Raw genomic sequence first — 21,767 nt, 5'->3', positions numbered from 1 at the left:
CAGGACGTTTAGTTGTCTTGCTCTAGGATATGTCCTGCAAATCTCATAGGATGTTTAATTATCTTGCCTTAGGATATGTCCTGCAAATCTCATAGGATGTTTAGTTGTCTTGCCCTAGGATATGTCCTGCAAATCTCATAGGATGTTTAGTTGCCTTCCCTAGGATATGCCCTGCAAATCTCATAGGATGTGCCCTGCAAATCTCATAGGATGTTTAGTTGCCTTCCCTAGTTTATGTCCTGCAAATCTCATAGGATGTTTAGTTGTCTTGCCCTAGGATATGTCCTGCAAATCTCATAGGATGTTTAGTTGCCTTCCCTAGGATATGCCCTGCAAATCTCATAGGATGTGCCCTGCAAATCTCATAGGATGTTTAGTTGCCTTCCCTAGTTTATGTCCTGCAAATCTCATAGGATGTTTAGTTGTCTTGCCACAGGATATGTCCTGCAAATCTCATAGGATGTTTAGTTGCCTTTCCTAGGATATGTCCTGCAAATCTCATAGGATGTTTAGTTGCCTTCCCTAGTTTATGTCTTGCAAATCTCATAGGATGTTTAGTTGTCTTGCCACAGGATATGTCCTGCAAATCTCATAGGATGTTTAGTTGCCTTTCCTAGGATATGTCCTGCAAATCTCATAGGATGTTTAGTTGCCTTCCCTAGTTTATGTCCTGCAAATCTCATAGGATGTTTAGTTGTCTTGCCACAGGATATGTCCTGCAAATCTCATAGGATGTTTAGTTGCCTTTCCTAGGATATGTCCTGCAAATCTCATAGGATGTTTAGTTGCCTTCCTTAGTTTATGTCTTGCAAATCTCATAGGATGTTTAGTTGTCTTGCCACAAGATATGTCCTGCAAATCTCATAGGATGTTTAGTTGCCTTTCCTAGGATATGTCCTGCAAATCTCATAGGATGTTTAGTTGCCTTCCCTAGTTTATGTCCTGCAAATCTCATAGGATGTTTAGTTGTCTTGCCACAGGATATGTCCTGCAAATCTCATAGGATGTTTAGTTGCCTTTCCTAGGATATGTCCTGCAAATCTCATAGGATGTTTAGTTGCCTTCCCTAGTTTATGTCTTGCAAATCTCATAGGATGTTTAGTTGTCTTGCCACAAGATATGTCCTGCAAATCTCATAGGATGTTTAGTTGTCTTGCCACAGGATATGTCCTGCAAATCTCATAGGATGTTTAGTTGTCTTGCCACAGGATATGTCCTGCAAATCTCATAGGATGTTTAGTTGTCTTGCCACAGGATATGTCCTGCAAATCTCATAGGATGTTTAGTTGTCTTGCCACAGGATATGTCTTGCAAATCTCATAGGATGTTTAGTTGTCTTGCCACAGGATATGTCCTGCAAATCTCATAGGATGTTTAGTTGTCTTGCCACAGGATATGTCCTGCAAATCTCATAGGATGTTTAGTTGTCTTGCCAATGGATATGCCCTTTGAATCTCATAGGATGTTTTGTCTCCATTTCACTCAGTGGATGACTGCCCATGCGAGATAGGACATTCTATAGAAAAGCAATTAAACAAAACAAAAAAATAAAGTTTGCTCTTTATTGAAAACCATTTTTTTTTTAACTGATTCTTTTTGGATTAATTTCAGGAAGAAACCGAGGAAAGAATGAGAGAAGTGAGGTCAATATGTAGTCACATTAATGAATGTGTGGGAGAAAGAGAGGCAGCTTTACTGACCATTCTAAGTCAGCAGGTTTGTCAGGATTTTTGTTTTTTTGTTATAGTTTTCATTAAATCTGTTGCTAAGCCAGCCTATATGTGTACATATCTGAAAGCAACACATTTATAGCCATTTAGACTCCTAAACCATTGAGTTTTATGCTCTAAATCTGCAAGATAAATTTGCCTTTGCCCTCTGAAAATAATAAAAGAATATTTAAACCTACTTTCCTAGATCATTATTATTATTTTTTAAATAAAAATTTAAATATCAAAATTAAAATAATTTCTTATAGAAGAAATTTTTTTTTCTGCTGTGTGGAAATTCTCAGATGGCTAATTTGATAAGCAAGCAATAATGTAAATGCAGATATTTAAGTAGGTGAAAGTCAATTAACACTTGTTAGCTATTTATTTTGAATGAATGAAAACAGACATTACAGCTCACATTTACATTGCTATGGAGAAATTGTGCACATCAATAAGCAACTGCTACCAATTATCATTAGACATGTCACAAAGAGACTATATTATATGCATACAACAACAACAAAATTTAACACTATTTTAATAAAGCATTTACCTGATTTTTAGCACCTTTTATAAATTCTAACTTTTTTAGCTTAGCCATTTACCAAATTTTAAAACTCAGCCAACTCATGAAAAAACGTGCATATATCATCCATAGCTATGAATCTAATCATATCTAACTTACTTTTGAATTTTAAGAAAATAAATATTGAAAAGCAATGTAATTACCATATTATCCAGTATTAGGTTTTTAAAATTTAAGATAGCTCTAGTGAAATGCTTTATTTTTTATCATTGAATACATTTTGTTCTAATTATAGCGCCATGAATCTGTCAAGCAATGTCTTAGCTTGTCTTCTGAAGTCAAGGCCCAGACATTGACTTTGGAATTGCTTGAAGATAAAGTCAATGATGTGCTGTCTGTCAATGCTCTTCAACCAGGATCTGATGTGATAAATGTAAGTTGTACAGAACTCAAGCTCTCTAGCTGCTTTTTTCAATTTCTTAATAGTTCTTATGTGTTGCAGCATTACAATGGTTTTAAAGTATAGACAGTGGAAAACTTTTACATATAAATCAAATTTGGGTACACACAATTGAAAATAATCTAAAGAAATGACAAGAACAGATTTTATCCTTCTTTATAAACTGAATCAGTGACTTATAAAAAATATTGAAAGTATATAGAGCTAAGATAGTGCTCAGTATCACCACCCAAGTTCTTTTGAATAACTAATCATATGCTAGGTTATGATCCTGATATATTTGATTTCTAATTTTTTCCTGCTCAAATAAGTTTATTGACTTTTAATAGGCAAGTTTAGTCATTTGGTTGGTGGTCCTATACTTTATCAACCAAAGGGAACTTAATTGCTTACCTGCCTCTGTTTAAATTTGATATTTCTTTGTAGTGTTACAATCATTTTAGTATGATGATTTGATTTAATTTTTTTTCTTTATGTAAGTTATGTGCTTATCTATAATGTTACTATAATTCGTAAAAAATATTTATCAACAGGATATAACATCTCTTCAAGAAAAGTAAGTTGAATTTATTATCATTTGCAATAATTCACAAATATATTTGTCAGGAAATAAAAAGAAATGTTTCTTAAACTTATAGTTAAAAACTGAAGCCTTCAATTTCATTTTAGAAAAGCTTAACTTTATTTGTAGTACATGTTACAAAGTATGTAGGCCACACCTGTTTATTGTAAACAAAAGAAAGTTTACTATCTTCCATAATCCTGCAGAATCTATATATATATATATATAATTCTCTTCATGACTCAACAGTTTGGACAGTTTGGACACCAAGAAATAAAGAAAAGACAAGTCGGACTAGAGTTACCCCACATAACTTTAGGGACGAAAAAAAAAAGAGGGGGGGGGTGGGACTAGTAGTATTCACGGACCCTTAACCATTGTGACCAAGAAGTCATGGAAAGATCACTCTTTTATTTCTGCAAGTCGGGCTAGAGTTACCCCACTTTAGCCGCAAAAAAAAATAAAGAGGGGGGGGGGGGGGAGAACAAGTAATCTACTCTTTATTCACCAGTCACTAAATAGCAGGGAGGCGCGGTGGCTGAGCGGTAAAGCGCTTGACTTCCGAACCGGGGACCGGGGTTCGAATCCTGGTGAAGACTGGGATTTTTAATTTCGGGATCTTCGGGCGCCTCTGAGTCCACCCAGCTCTAATGGGTACCTGACATTAGTTAGGGAAAAGTAAAGGCGGTTGGTCGTTGTGCTGGCCACATGACACCCTCGTTAACCGTAGGCCACAGAAACAGATGACCTTTACATCATCTGCCCTATAGACCACAAGGTCTGAAAGGGGAACTTTACTTTACTTTTACTAAATAGCAGGGCCAAACTTAACCATTGTTGGGCACTATGCAAAACAGATTTTGTGGGGCCAAGTTTGGGTAGGGATACGGATAATAAGTGAAAATTAAGAGTTTGTATTAGAAAATAAATTTGTCTTTGCATTTTATTCATTCTTTACTACGTACAGAATTTCTTTACGAGCCTTGCGTGTAGCGAAGTCTACGGTATATCATAAAAATTCTATTTCCTACATAGATCAATAGCAAGAATTACCAAATTTTTCAGTCTATCTATGAGAATTGTTGACCTTATTAGTTTGAGAAGCTTCTTTCACCAGATTCATCAATTATGGGTATTGCATAATGCCATTTTCTTTTTATTGTGCGTAGGATTGCCGTTTTCCATATTGAATGACACCCCAAAATTACAATGGTTATCTATATATTTCAGGAGATTGGTATGAGTTTTGAAAAGATTTTAATAATTTCTGAAAATTTCCAGGACTTTTTCGTATATTTTTCAATTTCAGGAGATTTCCAGGAGCTCCTGGTAAATCAGGAAGCCACGGGAAATCTGTTATGTTATAAAATGGTTTAATTTAATAATTTACAACTAGAAAGTGTGGGGCCCACTATGGTCACATAGGTTGCAGTGCCCTAAGACCGGCCCCTGCAAAATAGCGGCGTATGCTATGCTAGTTAAAGATCAAATGTTATAATTTTATACTTCAGTTCCTATAACAGAATGCATTAATTAATTTATATACTCAAAAATGCAAAGTAAACCAGGATAACATTCCTTCCACACTATCAGATAGCCTTCTTAGAAATTAATTTATCTTTATATTTTTAATCAGAGTAGCAGCTATCCAATCACGTGCATTGACCATGAAAGCCAAACTCATTCCCAGACAGCCAAAATTTGGTGAAGTTGAAGTAACCAAATATGTTGCAACTCTAGATTTTGTCAGGGAAAACAGTAAGATAAATACTTGAATATTAATTAAAAAAAAAAGCATAAAACATTTCTTTATCTCACATTTATTTTGTAATTAAATTTCCTGGTTAGTTCAGTTATTTTATTTTATGCATTTGGTTAAGAAATGTGTACATTTCAAGTGTTCTTTTTATTATAATGACATGTTCATTAAACTTTTGTTCTATTTTGTGGAATTTTTGCTAATACTTCCCTTTAACTATTTTTTAAGTCATGTAAATTTTATAGCTTTTTTTTTTTATGATAGCAATTACAAGTAATAAAAATAATGTATAGCCTGGTAGTTTTACCATTCAAAATTTAAGTATATTTAATTGTTGACAGAATTGACCAGTCCTGTGTTCACAGAGTTTCATCATCGTCCAGTCACAGGTGGTCCTGCCTTAGTTGAATTAAAATGGAAGGCAATTAAAAATGCTAATAAGATCATGTAAGTTATTAAATGTTTTTAAGATAGCTGAAGTCTTTCAAAAACATACAAAGTATACACTTTCAATGCCATTGCTGTGTGAGAATAAGCATAAAGATGGTTTTCTTTTCTTCCACATATAGAGTAGGCATTATAATTTGAAACTGATCAACCATCTTTACTCATTCAAACAAATATCCCCCCCCCCTTTTTTTTTTAAATCCTGATTAAAAATATGCGTCTTCAACATTGCCTGAAAAACAGAATGTTCTAACCACTCCACCACCAAATCCTCTAGCATTTTATTAATTCTACTTAACACTATAATGACGGTTACTTGTCATTCATTTTTAGTGAAGGTTGTGTGCTGGAACTGTGCTACATGCAGTTATAAATGTCTCAGAGGCTTAAAGGTGATGGCATAGAATATGACAACTAAAAATTTTACAAAAATGATCCCTTTAACAATTTATTTTAACATTGGTAAATATACATCATTTTGACTGAACGGGGAATCTGTTTTTAAAAAATTAATGTCTATGCAGAATTTGTATTTTCTTCTAATACTGTTTATTCTTTACTTTATACAGTAAATGTACATTACAATTTTTCTTGAGATGATATTTAGCACTACAATTTTCATTTAAAGTATCTCAGTAAGGCTATTCATATGCAGAGAAGCCTGTAAACTAAACTGTCTCTCTCTCTTATTAAACCTGAAAATAGATTGTCAGCTAGAACCAAGGATGCTAAAGGTCTTGACATTAGCACATCTGTAGAACTTCCTGGAAGTATGACATCTTATGTTATGGCACTGCCCTGGGGAGACACAGAGTATCACATGACTTTGGAAGCTAGCACTGATGATGTGTTATTAAAGTATCCAATGATTGGTCGAAATTTGAGAACTCTTCCATACATCCATTGTAAGTTCGAGGGGGGCAAGCTGAGTAGTTTTGAATTTATCTACCAAGCTTAAAGATCCTGAGAATTGCGTTTTAGAGATTTGTGCTCATTTCACTAACCCAATGTAATTGAATTTAAACTTGTTATCTTTGTTACCCTCCTTCTTGTCTCTTAATTATGAAAATTTAGATTTTTGTTTAAATGTTAAATGTAAGGAAATTTGCAGCATAAATGTTACATTAAAAATGGTCGCTAAACTTATTTTATTAATGCATTATTACTCAGCTAATTCTAATTACTTTTACTAAAACCATATTAAGAATTTTGATGTAATTAATCCATTTCTTATGATTGATTTTTTTTTTAAACCTGTCACTACTTGTTGTTTGAGTCCTCTTCTTCTATATAATAGTTGGTGAAGGATGATCTAGCAGCCTCTTTTACGCCATTATATCTTATTTTTTTGAAATTTTAATGTGCTTTTAAAAACAAAAAAATGATTGAAATGGTGCCTTTTTATTGTGATCTTAATTTGTCTTCCTTCCTTTGTTTGCAATGCTATATTCTAGTTCTGTATAATGTTTTATTTTAAATAAAAATAAATAGATGAGTGGCATTATTTTTTTTCCCATTATAATTTCCAGGTTTTAAGGCCAGATTCAACCCAGCTACATGCCACAAAAAAATTGCTGTATTGTCTGGCAGGGATGAAATAGTCCACAGAAAGTGCAAAATGGCCAATCTAAATAATGCATGTCAGATCACTACCAGTTTTCAGAGGCTGGACACTCTGGAAGGAGCCATGGCTGATGAGTGCTTGCCACTACTTCCTCACATTTACTGGGAGACAATTCTATACTTTCATGTTTTTGGCAAACTTGGGGATTCTAAGTTATTGTGTGATGTAGGAGTGTGCAAACATGGTTCAGAGAATGATTCCGCATTGCTTTGTGACAATACCAAAGCTTGCTGTGCATACTTGGTGCGCAGGAGCAACAAGATTGCCCTTGAGTTTTGGAATGGTTTTAACAGAGAAACATTGCCCCGCAGCATCCCGGTGCTTGACCTCGACCAAGAGACAGAGAAAACTGTCAAATTGGGCTTCTACTTTGATGCCATGAAAAGATTGTTTGCTATTGTTAGCCCTGGAAATAACGCTATTTTGTGCCAGATACATATGAAGTATACTGGAGTTATTCCATTGTGTGGCTTGTATTGTTTCGACCAGGTCTTTGGTATGATTAAGTTTACTGAGCCACAAAAACTGCCAAATGTTTTGTGTAAGCTGATCAAAGGAAATACAGTGTAAGCAAACTTTGTTCATTTCAACATTGAAATACATATGCATATGTAGTTTTCATGTATTAGAGCTACTTATGAATACATTGATGGTTACTTGTAATGTTAGTGAAGGTGTGGTGCTGTAACTGGGCTTCACACAGTTATAAATGTCAAAATTGGCATATACCATGCTCTCAAAGTCTTGTGTGTGAAGATTTTTCTGTGTTTCAAGCAACATGCTGTTTATATATCTCACTGTGATACTAATCTGGATTAGTTCTGTGATTCAAAATATATTTGATAAACTAATTCTTGCAATTAAAATTAAGATTGTACTATTTGATCTTCTTATCTTATCTTATATAATAAAGACGTTACTTCAAAAAAGGAGACTAATTATAACAGGCTAACTTGCTTTAAAATATATATCATTTTATGAAAATACTTAAGTAAAAATCTTCTTTGCCATAAAATTGTACCTTTGAACCACAGATTCAGTTGTATTTATGTAGTTAATTATTAACCCTTTATATCTCAGCCTTGGCTCAGAGTTACAAAAGACAACCAAGAAACATTTACTAGTAGGGCCTACTTTTGTTCAAATTGATTATTAAACACTTTAATTCAGTAGAATTGGCTTCAACTTTCTTGAAGAGAATTTCTGACAAAATAAAATAATTTCCTTTCAAAATTAAAGAATGTGTAAATTAAAAGAAGAAATTTAATCTTAAATATGCATTGGGAGCAGTAAGATGGGTATAAATGTTTAAGGAAGGGTGAAAGCGGTTTGACTCCTTTCATCATTTCCCAACATATTCTTTCACTGTTTACCATATCTTATACAATATTATAAGTAGTTGTGTTAGATTTGATTACATAAACATATATCAAACTGTAATTAGATGACTAGTTAAGCATGCCTGATTTGACTGAATATACATTGGGATGTCATTTATGTAGACCAAGGAAACAATGCATAAATACAGTTGTATATTTCCATGCACCAATGATTGATATTTGATTTTTAATGCTGGTGACAAAAACATTCACTATTACTATCTTCTTTAAAATATTTACCATTATTTATCTTCTAGAATGATAGACATTTAGGATGCCACAAGTGTGATATTTCCTCCATTCCTATCATTAAAATGTCCATGATTCACTGGCTTATTATAGGAACTAACCAGTTAGTGTCTTTAATGGTGCTGTGTCTCAAGCCAGCAAATCAAATGAATTCTTTATGTAAATTATAAAGCATAAACATATCAGTTGATTGACTAAATAATATAAAGAATGATCTCATGTAGCCTAAATGTTTGTGTAAGAAAATGAAGTGGCTCTATTTTATATTTAGACTGGATTGTGAGTTTCTTTCAGCAAAATTTATGTTCCTTGTGTCAATTAAGTCCATAAGTATTATGTTATGAAATGTACATTGCTGGAGATTCTGCTCCAATTTTGGTCTAAAGTAGAGTATACATTTTTAAGCACAGACTTCTGTAGAGTCTGTGGTCTTATGTAAGTATTTTGTCTTTCAAATAACTTTTATTTTCCTTAAGTCATTATGTAAACTTCTATAACCAAATGTACATCAATAAAGAAGTTTGTTATGAATAGACAAATATTGTAGCTATTTTGTTCCCATTGATAATTATGTGATTTAAAAAAAAAATTCAATGTGACTGAAACAGCATTTTTTTTTAAATAGAAAAAGTGGAAGAAAGAAAAAATCAACTAAGGTTTCAAAAAATGGAACTCATTTTTTACTTAGCTTCCCTAATTCTTTTTCCTATCAAACCTAAATGAATTATAGAAGCATTTTGATTCTCATTACCTTGAATAATTTAAATGGAAGCATATAGTTTCTGTTTCTTTTGTTATGATTTATGAACATTTTCAAAATGGTATGCTTATGGACTCTAATTTTGAATAGACAAAAAGTGGAAATTATTATGATGACATATATTATTTATTTTACAAAGGAAAAGATACCCAAATACCTAAATTTAAAAAAAAAGCATCTTTTTCTCTTTTGAGGGCCACTCAAAATATTGGGTAATATTTAATAAGATTTGTTCACATGCTTAAAAACAAGCTAAATTTAGCATTGATATTGTAAATCCACTTTAAATTTTAATTATGTGGGATATAGTACCTGATATTTATTCTTATTAATAAACTTTCTTAAACAAACAGGAATGTAAATTCAGTTCATTTCAATAAAACAACAACCATGGCCTGATATGAAAACATTATGAAATCAGGGCTATGTATAGATAAATAAGTAAATGTTAGAGTAAAACTTTCACATAATAATCTCGTCAAATCTTGTTAAATTATCCTTTGAAGTTTAAATAAACTGTGATAGAGAATCCAAAACAACCTTTTAACAAGGATATTATCAAAGATGGGGGTGCAGCAGTGGCTGAGTGGTTAAGCACTTGGCTTCCAAACCTAGGGTCCTGGGTTCAAATCTCAGTGAAGACTGGGATGTTGAATTTTGGGATTTTTAGGGCGCCCCTGAGTTCACCCAACTATAATGGGTACTTTTGGTCACTGTGCTGGCCATATGACACCCTGCTTTTTAACCATTGGGCAAAGAAAAAAAATGACCTTCACATCATCTGACCTATAGATTGCAAGGTCTGGAAGGGGAACTTGACCTTACTTTGCTCTAGTATCAATGATAAATTCTAAAGAAAGATTAAAATTAACTTGTTTTGTTTTTTTATTTTTATCTTGAGTTTCAATAAGACAAATATGAAACATAAATTGTTTTTAATAAAACATTATACACAATATTTAAGTCTCTAAAATTTTATGTGTCAAAACTCAACAGTAGCTTTCCAAAATATGTGACAAAATGACTTCATAAACTCATTATTTTAGAGTTAACTTGTAAGACATGAGGAGTAAAAAAAATGTTGAACATCCTATGAAAAGAAATATACAGTTTTAAATTATAAACTATTGTTTGTTTCTTTTAAAATTTAATAATGTATAATATATAAATTTACTATAAATGTATACACTGATTTGTAGAAACTGTTCATTGATAAAAAAAAAAGAAAACAAATAATTTTATCTACATAAATATCACAGCAGTTCCCCAACATGTCTCAATGACTCAAAGTATATTTAAAATGATGCAATAGGTTAAATTTTATATACTGGTACTGTACACTACACTGTTAACTGATTTCTCTAATTTCTCTGAAAAAGAATTTCCTAAACAACATGTTTTATTATGTGCAAATTATATCAATTGAATTTTTTTGTTATGTTGAAGCTGGAAAGGTAAAGTGTCTAAAAAAAAATGCAGTGAAAGTTTAAGGGTGGACATTTTCTCCCTTTTTTTTTTTTTTTTTTTTTAATTTTTAGATTTCTTTAAAAGTGCAAACCTATTTACACTAACTAAATCATAATCATTGTTTGCATATTTTTTTTGTCGCAGCAAAAAAGTTGAAATAACTTGATACAAAATATTCAGCAGTTGTTCATTCAAATACTCTGCGCTAGTTGGTCAATCAGTTCTCAACAAACTCACGAAATTCCTCTAAACTAATGTGGCCTTCAGGATGAGAGGTGATCTGGCATATAACCTTTAAAATAAGAAAAGGAGGCAAATAGTAAAATCATAAAATTGGAATGCAGTTCTCATCTGTATGGCAATCTGAGCATTAAAAATAAAAATAAACTTAATAGAATCCTCAATGCTGATGGCAAAATCATTGGCAAAAAACAAACCCCATTTGGGCAGTTGTTTGAGACAAACATATATAAAAAAGCTAACAAGATCCTCGAAATAAAGAATCACCCTTTGTGTCAGGATTTCGTGATTTTACCATCACAAAAGAGATATAAGACACTGATAGCAAAGACAAACAGACACAAACACTCTTTTGTTCCCTTGGCAATCAAATCATTAAATAAGAACAATCTGGTATAAACTTTGTCACATGTAAATTATGAGTGAGTCTGGTGTGAATGTACACTTTGGTTTCTTATAGTTATAATGTTTTTTGTTTGGTGTAATGCACAAATTCTAAGACAAATTTCCTTACGGATAATAAAGATTATTATTATTATTATATTATTATTATAATAGGCTAGTTTTGGAAAGATGTAATGTATGGGTGTTTATTTCTTATGCGATAAAACATTTTGGTGAACGTAGACTGGATTAGAGGGAAAAGACAAAAGAAATTGGGAACACAAGAGTGTTTTATTTTTTGCTTGAAATTGAGAAATAAATAGTGAATATACTTAAGGCTAAGGTTGCGCAAACATTAATATTTGATAAAATATAATTCATATTGATGTACAATAAATGTAATCTCTTGAGAGAAAACTAAATCACTTAAATGAACATTTTCGAGTGATTTGCTTATTAGGAATTATTTGAGTTTTCCTGTGCAGAAGTGCAATGTAGGCACTGTACTTGCATTTTCAGTTAAAAGAAATATAGACCTGGTGGTAAAAAGAGATTCACCATTTACTTGATAAAAACTAAAAGTTTGTGGCTTTGCTCACCTTCTTCTAAATAGTTGCCCAAAATGGAGTCTGATGGAAAGGTGCGGTGACAATTCTGTATCTCGAAGTTGCTTTTAAGTAGGTCAAAGTCACTAAGCTTATAGTTTTTGTTTTGACTCCCTCAACCCACAATGCTATTTGAATGGACCACCAAAAAACATAGATCAACAAAACAGACTTACAGATTCAAGGACATCTTGATCAATGGGTAACTGGAGTCTTTTGCATAGGTCTCTTAGATTGTTGATATCTATGTAGCCAGTGCGGTCATTGTTGTACCTGAGGAACATCTCATCAATCCGAGATTTGTCTGTGATGGACAGCTTTTTCAACTGGGCTTTCACTTGTCTGACCATGTTCTCAAGGTCACCAGGTCTAAAATAGCCGAATCAATCAAAGTTTACTGTGTGTGTGTCAACATAGCTGAGTAAGGAGATAAGGGGAAGAAGTGACTGGTCCAAGAGTAGGGAAAAGTAACATATAGGTTTAGTTACCCTAGATTAGAACTATAAATTAATCCTTAGTTACTACACTTTTAAAAATCTTATTTAATTCAAGTGTAATTCTGTTTTGCAAAGAAAATCACTTGATGAAATATGCATAGATTACAAATAAAAAATCACAACATTCAATAGGTCTGAAGGAATGGACAAAAGCTAAAATTTTCAAAGAGTTTATTTAAAGAAGGCTTAAGTTTCATGCAATCACAAATGTATTCTCTTTATTTCTAAGTGTGCTTAGAGCTTGGCAAAAAAAGTTTCAGCACCAGTCTGATTGTAGAACTCTCATAATTGTAGAGATGCACTGGTTGACATAATCTGGGACTTTCATAACTAGCTATGCAAATACTATGCTCTGATTAATAGATGTGTAAATATAAAATTAAATTTGTATCTTACTGTCTTTGAACTTTCATTGGTCCTCCTTTCACACTTTCTTTTGGACCTGGGTACTCTCCAACTTTCTCTTTTATAGACATATACATTTGGTCTGTGCATTAAAAACATTAATTACTAAACTGAAATGAGTATCACTAGACCTATATGCCATAAAATAGTTTACAGCTAAAATTATTTTATACTTAAACTATTGCACATTGAAAGAATCAATGAAAATGTGAGTCTTTAAATAAATGTTTTATCTGAATAAAGAAGTCACCAGCAGGAGATATTGTTTTAATTACAGTATGTAGTTTTGAGCTAGTGATGTTCAGATTATGAAAGCAGAAAAATTATATGCTGAACTAGGAGCCTGACATATAAAACAATATCTATATTACTTAAGGTTTTACAGAATCAATATCAGATATGGTAAGGGGACTTGTTAGTCTACACAACAGTAAACTGAGATTAGATGATTATCCTGTTTCCTGTTGTAATGACTGCATTTATATACATATAACTGGCACACTAATTGCAGAGGACAAGACAATAGTGCTGGCAGAAAAAAAGTGTCAGAGAAAAAAGCAAGGCCAATGACACTAGCTCCAGCTGGAAAAACCTGCCCAGTGTGCAGCTGAACATTTCAATTTCACATAGGTCTCACCAGCCACATGAGGAGGCACAAAACCCCAGTGCAAAGCCCTCAGCCTCCTGAATGACAAAAGTGGTCATCATCAAACACAAGCGCTACAAAGACACTCTCAAGAGCTCCTTCAAGGAATGTGATATCAACATTCACGTCTGGGAAGCACTAGCTCTCGATCGCTTCTTATTGCATGAAGTTGTGAGTCTCGAAGTCTCAAGATTTGAAGCTAGAAGAGTAGCCAGGGTGAAAGAGCGCAGAAGCAACAAAAAGCTGAGAGAGAAGAAGCAGACCTATCTGCAGCTGACCTAACCCACCCATGCCATGTATGAGGCTGGCTTTTTAAAGTGAGGATTGGACTCTACAGTCAATTTCAAGCCCATAGGAAATGAGAAATGGTGTATCTTCGACCATGAATATATATTCATATATATTCATATATATATATTTGAAAATTATTGCCTAATATAAACCCATACAAATGAAACTATGAAAAAATCTTAGAATGTACACAAGCTGAGTTTATAAACGAAATCCCAATCAGTTACTTTTAAAATTTAAAAAAGCATAAGGTACCATTACTTACCAGGAAATTGGCTTTTATGGTCTTCAATGTATTTTAAAACATAGGCATCAGCATTGGTAATAATAAATCTATGTCTGAAAATTTCAATGACTGCCCCAATGTAAAAGTCCTGGGGACCATAATACTGGGGTTTTTCTAATGTTGAGCCTGGCTTGGCCACTCTTGTCCTCTCTAAAAATTTTCCACCTATAATACCAGAGTTCTTGACAGGGGGCTCAAAAATAGTGATCATATCATCTGCCAGGCGATAAGAGATGATGAAGCGGCGCCCTCTATCTTCTGCTCTCATGGTGTCCTATAAAGTATATTTTATACTTTATGAATATTCAAAGTTATGTTTTGTAAAATTATTATATCTTTATAATTAATTGAAATATTACTGCAAATAAAAAGGTCTATTGCAAATATTTATTTTTTCAAATAGCTTTTTTTTCTTAAATATCAATGATTAATGCATAATAATTCTTTATTTAATAAAAGAATGTAAAAAAAAAGATGTAAATAAAGGTTTTAAAACTATAATAGAAGTTTTCAAATTAAAAAAAAAGAAATAAGAACAGAAAACAGTGTTTTTAATGCAAAATTGTGTATACCTTACATCCAGGCATCTGATTCAAAAAGTAGCAATAAATTATCTTGCAGCTTTAATTTAAATCCTTCATTAAAAAAATTTCCAACCTATAATTTGTTGTAAAGTAAAATATTGACTTAAAAAAATGATTCCTATCAGGCAAAACTGAAAAGCAGATGTAATCCGTGAAAGACGAATAAGAAGAAAATGTACTAACAAATTCTATAATTTTGAATCATTTTAACACTTTAAAAAAAAAAACTATTATTTTTTTGTTATCTACACACAATTAAAAGTACCTTACAATAAAATATAAAGAATTTGTCTTTGTTTTCATTCCTATATTTCTGATATTGTCAAAATAACTGTCTATGGATGTTAGCTGAATGCGAACATTATATGTATAGTGTAATGGCTAAAATCCAAATATTGTGCAAGATAGTGCACAGTATATATCAATTTGACCTACAAATGTCTTACCATTATAGCTTCAAATCTAAGTTCTTTATGATCATTCTCTAACATTTTGATGAAATCTTTCTTAGCAGGTTGTGGCACAAGGCTGTTGCATGACTGCAGAGAGTCTTCAAGTGAGCCAAAATTGTTATATTCTGCTATTTCCTAAATGAAGTCAAAAAGCAAAACATTGAGTGAAATATTTAAAAAGTAGCATGTGTCTCAAGATTTGAAATTATTAACATTATCCTTATTACAAAAAAAAAAGTGTAATATTAAAACATAAGAAGTATTTACCATTTTTGGAAGTGTCTTGGCTACTCCTTTGACTTCCACTGGGTCAAAGTTTGTAATGCCAAAGTGATTGTAGTAGAATCCTTTGGTGAAATTATCACAGTCATAAATTAAAAACCTTCTTCCATAAATCTGAAGTGTTTTACCAATCTGAAAGTCTTTAGGTGTGAAATAATTTTTAATCTCCTGATCTGTTAGCTCTAAGACGGCACCAGGGAAGGCAGCTGGAACATTGAACCTATCTTTAGGAACTTTGTGGCGACCAATTAATACTGGAAAAGGATCACGGCCATCGTTGGGAGTATGAACCTCTCTAATTTCTAAAGTGTCATCAACAAGATAGTACTGAAAAAAAACATTAGTAAACAATATTAAGTTAAATCATTGATGATTTCTATTTAATACTATAAATGTTTGAAAATTCTACGAATATCAAATTGATTATTAAATATTTTTTAGTATATCTAAAACATTTTTTTCAATTAAAGAAAAAAAAACATAATGAGGCTATAACTGCTATAACTTATGCCCTAAAATTGAAATATTAAGTAAAAACTGTAAACAAAGTAATAATTTTTCTAATTACATGTAGAAGGAAAGGCCTCATCTCTCCAAACATGCTGTCTCTGTCATCCCATACACAGTAGAATCTCAGTACTTTGCGATCTAGCTCCTTGAATTGTTTAAGCTTATCAAATGCTGACTGGGTGGTATAAGTCCTCAGTGCCACAGCATCTGCTCTCTTCTGAATGTAGGGGTCAGTGGGAATGAATTCTGCTTCATTAATCTCAATACCTTCACTTTCTAAGAAATCCTGATGAGCAAAAAAAAGAATTGACATTTCAAGTAGACTTTTTTTTTGTTTAAGAAAATATTGCAGATTATTCATTATTATTACTTTTTAATTATCATTTTTTTACATCCTTTTATAAATCAATGTCGAAGATTTTGCTTTATTTCTTCTTAATTTTATGCAATCATTTTTTATTTCTATATTTATATTTACAATGTAAAGCAAGCATAGACTGTGATAACAATTTTAAAAGATTTATTTTGTTGAGAATATTGATGAAATAAGCATTATAGTATAATAGGAGCATTAAAACAGAATATTTTCTAAAAGAAAATGGTGAAGAAATTTGATGAAATAAAGGCGTCCAGACCTCCGACCCCCCAAAAAAAAAAAAAAAAAAAAAAAAAAAACTGGCATTTGCTACAATGCAATTACATGACCCATCAAAGCTTTGTTCCTACCCCACTTAACTGGCTTCACCACAATTGTAACAAAGTTGATACATAAAAAAAGTTTTCATTGGACAAACAAAGACCTGTCAAATTGTCTCTATTTAACATGAAGACATTAAGCAAATACAAACTCCAGTGAGTGGTAGTAGTTAAACTGTATACATAAATACAAATATGAAGCTTCGCTAAAGCATTATTCATTTGTTTTACATTTGTATTTATGTATTCTGCTTGAAAACAACAACATATATATCAACTACCTTAGTAAATTTATCACAGTTGGTGATATGAAAACTTTTTCCATAGAAGACAATATTCATGCCAAGATTCAAATCCTTCCAGTGCCATGTATCACCTTGGTCATTCTTAGGTAATCTCTGACGTTTGATAAGTTTACCTTTTAAGAGAAAAAAATATTTTTAAAACATTCTGAACAAATGTAAGTGTGTGATTGCAAATAAACTTTTATATAGTAAAAAATCAACTACCTTGTGGCATTCCCGAATTTTCTACATGTGGTTCAATGACTGCAATACTGTCATCCTCCAGATAATAATATATATCCACTGGACGAACCCTATAATACTCATCAGGAGATTCATGCACTGTTTGTTTAAAGTAGCCATTAAATTTGAGCACCTGTAAAAGCACACAAATAGAAATATGAGTTAATTATAAACAACAGTCTTCTGATAATCATAAATGTCAATCTTGTTAGACTGACACACTCGCCAAGTGTGGGAGAACAAATTCACAATTAAACATTGCCCTCTACCCAGAAGAAATGAAGAAACTAATAATAAATAAAATAAATGAGAAAAGGACAAGCTCTCATCTGAATCACAAGAAAGATGATGCCTATTATAAGCTATCCCGACAAGATCAATATCTAATCTTTTGACTCAGGACCGGACACAACAAAATGAGACAACATATGTACCGGAAGCTCAAAACTGGAACCAGTGAAATCTGCCCATGTGGAGTGTCACCTGAGAATGCTGACCATGTCCTTCAAAACTGTTCTCTTTGCCAAGAGGCCCATACAAGACACTGGCCCCAAACACCCCAATAGAAAGAAAACTATATGGTGAGCTCCCTGATTTAAAAACCACTCAGCAGTTCATCTCATTATCTTATATAATACAGATGTTACTTCAAAAAAGAAGATGATTATGTCCTATGCGTCTCATTTATTGGTCTAATTCGAATGCTCTAACATAAAAGTGAGAACGAGGAAGAAGAATCTCAGTAAAAAAAATGTTAAAAGTAATTTCTTGGCCAAAATCAAAATATTTATTTAAAATATCTGTCGAATCATGACAGTGACAATATGATATGACAATGTTTTTCATTTGAATGTTACAAATGATGGCAGGAAGCAAAGATGAGGGAGAGACTTAGTTGGTAGATTGCTTGAAATGCGCCAACAGTCATTCATACTTCTGCTCAGGTGCAGGAATGTGAAGTCTAAATGGATGATATATTTGAAAGTACACCAGTAGCATGGAAATGAATGTGGTCATATATGAGCAAGGAAGTATGAATGAAAATTAATGGTCGAAGTTTTGGGCATAAATAAATTATGATTACTTGAGGTTATGCCATTATTTATTATTTAATTCTATATTTTAAAGGTATTTTAAATCCTCTGCAGCAAAAGCAAATCTTTCTTAACAAATCTGTAAAAATGACAAATTAAACAGGGCAGCCAAAAAACTTGTTTATCTTTCTTGGTATCAATGTATAAAATGTTTAACTTAAAACCAAAAACTTGTTTATCACTCTTAATTGGTATCAACATATAAAATGTTTCACTAAATGAATAATACAATTAGGTCTATATCTCAAACTGCTTTAAATAAATTATAAAACTATCTAAATTGAATTTCTACCTTTTTGTCCCAAGCAACATGTGCAGGAATAAAGGCAGCTGGAGCGGCTTGTTTGGCTTGTCCATAAGTAAGGGTTGGGTTGAAGTTAGCAAGCTCATCCAGTTCACTTTCTGAGAGATTGTTATAAAATAATTGCGTTCCCCCTACTCCAACCTCTGGCCTCTTAGGAATAGCATAGCCATTTTTGTATCCAAGAGTTTGGCTAACATGATATTTCATTTGCTGTAAAATAGAGGTAGTTTATGTATTTTTGAATATTAAGAAAAACAAAACCTAATGAAATACTCGGAAAGTCGCAAAGATAAAGGCACATTTCTAATTCCATACACTAGAACAAATTGATCCATGATCCGTGATCCATCTTCCCTATTGCCATTAGATAATGAAATGGGTTGTCTAAATCAGCCAGGAAAACCAACAACTTTGCAGAGTTAACATGCATAACTAGATTGGCACATGAAATGTGTAGGATGTAATTATCTTCTTTTTTTAAGTATAATCTGTAATCTATAAGATAAGAATAATCTAGTATTGCATAAAATTTCTATTAAAATAAATATTTTAAAAAATAATAAATATAATTTTAAAATTTCTATAAATTGTATTTTGTATTCTGTAAAACTTATGATTCAGTTCATTTAAACTACCTGTATTTTTAGCAGCTTTCTGGAAAACTCTATATAGGTTACTAAGGTTATCAGAAAGCCTGGTCGTGCGATTTGCGCGCTGAACTGTTGTTCGGATTTATCGACGGTCGAGGGTTCAAACCCTGCCCGCTCCCATTCCCCTGTCGTCCTGCTGGACGTTTGGACTAGGAAGTAAACTATCTTCAACTCTGAAGGAACATCCGAAACATGTAAAACATTTTACAAAACATTTTTTTATGCTTTATAAATTGTTTCAATTGATAAGTCATTGTTAAGTAATAAAAGCTAGATCTATATTAAAGCACATCTTTTAATATGGCTTCAGTATAATAATAATGCATAATTGTTTGCAAGTTCAAAGATTAAGAAGAGTGCAGTGTATGTCATTTGCCTAGAATACCCACAGGCCACCCTCATATTTTTACACCTAAGAGTGACATATCTGTTGTCTGATAGGAGTAGGTGTGTATATAGTAGCCTTTAATCAAATAGATATTCATCAACATAAACTAAATTATCTTTTTATAAAATAAACAAAAAGTGTTCATTTTTTAATGAGATTTTAAATGAATGTGAATTACTTTGTTGTAAATCAAGATAGTTTTTGGTGTAGATGAATTTGAAAAATATGTTGAATTATTCATGAACATCTTGGGCACAACTGCATGCATATAACAATTTAAGCACTGCTATTTGTTGTAAAATGTTTTACTTGTTTTGGATGTTCCTGCAGAGATCAAGATAATTTACTTCTTAGTCCAAACCTGGGACCAACGATATGTCCGAAGTCCAGTGCGCAAATTGCATGATCAGACAGCCAACCTTTTGGATGACCTAAAGGAAATGCTGAAACGTACTTTGAATTTTCCTTTCATATAGACATAGGGTACATCATATACCTAGTTAGCTACCAGTCAATTTTATGGAAATGGTAACATCTTATAACTTTCAAACCATTAATGTCTGTTAGATTTTCAATTGGTTCTTTAGTATGGCATACATAGATATAGAAAATTTGATAGAAGGCATATCTGATGTAGAAGCATTTATTAGGACACTTAGGTCTGTTCATTTCATTGTTATCAAATTTGACTTTTCCTTATATATTTTATATTATCTTTGGAAAAATTCTATTGACTTGGACAATCTATTAGTAGTACTATATTATGTAACCAAGAAAGTGGCCTGGCCATCCACACCCCTACATGTAACTGAATAAGTAATATTTCGACTGGACAGACATATTGAATTCAAAATGATTATGATAGGTAAAACCTGTAGGTCAACATACAATAGTCAATAGTTATGCATTTATACATGGGTTTATATTGTGCTGATTCATGAAATAGGTAAATAGGCTGCTATAAACAATCTATTGTTTGACAAAAAAAATTAACCCTTGCTATGACATAATTTGTAATTTAATTAAATTTACTTAAATTTAGTTCTAGTTAGATTTAGAATGGATTTACTTGAATCGCATTTTAGATGTAAAGAAGTTTGGGTCTAAACTAGATTCTATATCTAGATCTAATCTCACACTTAAATTAGTCTATCTAGTCTCATACTCATATTGTTGTTGAATTGACTGTTAAATTATATTCACAAAACTGAAATATTAGGAGAAATATGTGTGAGCTGTAACTTTCTCTTTTTTTTTCTTTATTTAACCAAAAAGATCATCACTCACTCACTGCTAATACTGCTTTGGCAGTGTGATGGATAAAGATATATTATACTATCCAATAAAATCCAATTGTTGGACATAGTAGATCTATATCAGTATATGATTATGAAGTTTCAAGCAGATCTTTATTGTGAAGATGTTAATTGTAAGCTAAGAAAGTAATAATACTAATAGACTAAGAGTAAGACTAATTGTCTAATGATCTAGAATCTAGATATATCAGTATCATAATTTAATCATTCTATCATATTCTATGTCTTCGCTATGTTACCATTAATGGCATTATGATTATAACAACAAATAGATCTAGATCTAGTCATTCTAGATCTACGTATTTTTATTTCAATTTCAACTATCGCTAAGTTCAAAGTTGCATATATCCGATATCATAGTGTCATTTAGTGATGATAGTAAATGATAGTGACAGTCACACTAAGTGACACTAAGTCCTAAGTCTAAGTGTAGTCTAAGTGCTTTTACTTTTATAAATATACCTATCTTAATATTATAATATGTAGAATGTACTTGTTCTAAACTACCATACCGTTGGATCTCTAAAGGTATTTCCAGGAAGAAATGGAAGGCCTTCCATTTTCAAATTTTCAAAGCAGAGATAAAAATAAATAAATGAAATATTAGTAATGAGGGAAACGACTCAAACTTGTGTACATAGTTACTAGGGCGTTGCTAGGTTAAA

At 32.0% G+C, this 21,767-nt stretch overlaps 2 protein-coding genes across 10 annotated transcripts in view; one reads left to right on the top strand and one right to left on the bottom strand.

Moving 5' to 3' along the window:
• LOC106057684 (tripartite motif-containing protein 3-like) overlaps nucleotides 1-10,471 on the top strand; it is a 30,809-nt gene extending 20,338 nt beyond the window's left edge. For all 8 annotated transcript variants that reach the window (XM_056016238.1, XM_056016239.1, XM_056016241.1 and 5 more), the window contains 7 exons: nucleotides 1,612-1,716; nucleotides 2,534-2,671; nucleotides 3,232-3,254; nucleotides 4,897-5,018; nucleotides 5,361-5,466; nucleotides 6,172-6,371; nucleotides 6,996-10,471. In XM_056016238.1, the coding sequence (XP_055872213.1) occupies nucleotides 1,612-1,716; nucleotides 2,534-2,671; nucleotides 3,232-3,254; nucleotides 4,897-5,018; nucleotides 5,361-5,466; nucleotides 6,172-6,371; nucleotides 6,996-7,660 (1,359 nt within the window). In that variant the 3' untranslated portion in view covers nucleotides 7,661-10,471. The remainder of the gene's footprint in view (nucleotides 1-1,611; nucleotides 1,717-2,533; nucleotides 2,672-3,231; nucleotides 3,255-4,896; nucleotides 5,019-5,360; nucleotides 5,467-6,171; nucleotides 6,372-6,995) is intronic.
• A 506-nt stretch (nucleotides 10,472-10,977) lies between these two features.
• Nucleotides 10,978-21,751, bottom strand: LOC106057683 (EF-hand domain-containing protein 1-like). Of its 2 annotated transcripts, XM_013214999.2 has the most exons (12): nucleotides 21,615-21,751; nucleotides 18,737-18,958; nucleotides 17,333-17,483; nucleotides 17,105-17,241; nucleotides 16,186-16,413; nucleotides 15,603-15,944; nucleotides 15,330-15,470; nucleotides 14,872-14,886; nucleotides 14,279-14,573; nucleotides 13,068-13,158; nucleotides 12,351-12,543; nucleotides 10,978-11,237 (listed from the first exon to the last, which is right to left on the bottom strand). In XM_013214999.2, the coding sequence occupies exons 1-12, from the start codon at nucleotides 21,660-21,662 to the stop codon at nucleotides 11,163-11,165; spliced, it is 1,938 nt and encodes a 645-aa protein (XP_013070453.2). In that variant the 5' UTR covers nucleotides 21,663-21,751; the 3' UTR covers nucleotides 10,978-11,162. The 2 variants fall into 2 exon arrangements, with proteins under 2 accessions (XP_013070453.2, XP_013070454.2); XM_013215000.2 differs by lacking the exon at nucleotides 14,872-14,886.
• Nucleotides 21,752-21,767: the final 16 nt, after the last annotated feature.

This window comes from Biomphalaria glabrata, chromosome 17, assembly GCF_947242115.1.
Source record: "Biomphalaria glabrata chromosome 17, xgBioGlab47.1, whole genome shotgun sequence".
Classification (NCBI taxonomy): Eukaryota; Metazoa; Mollusca; class Gastropoda; family Planorbidae; genus Biomphalaria; species Biomphalaria glabrata.
This window is presented reverse-complemented; position numbering and strand designations above follow the sequence as displayed.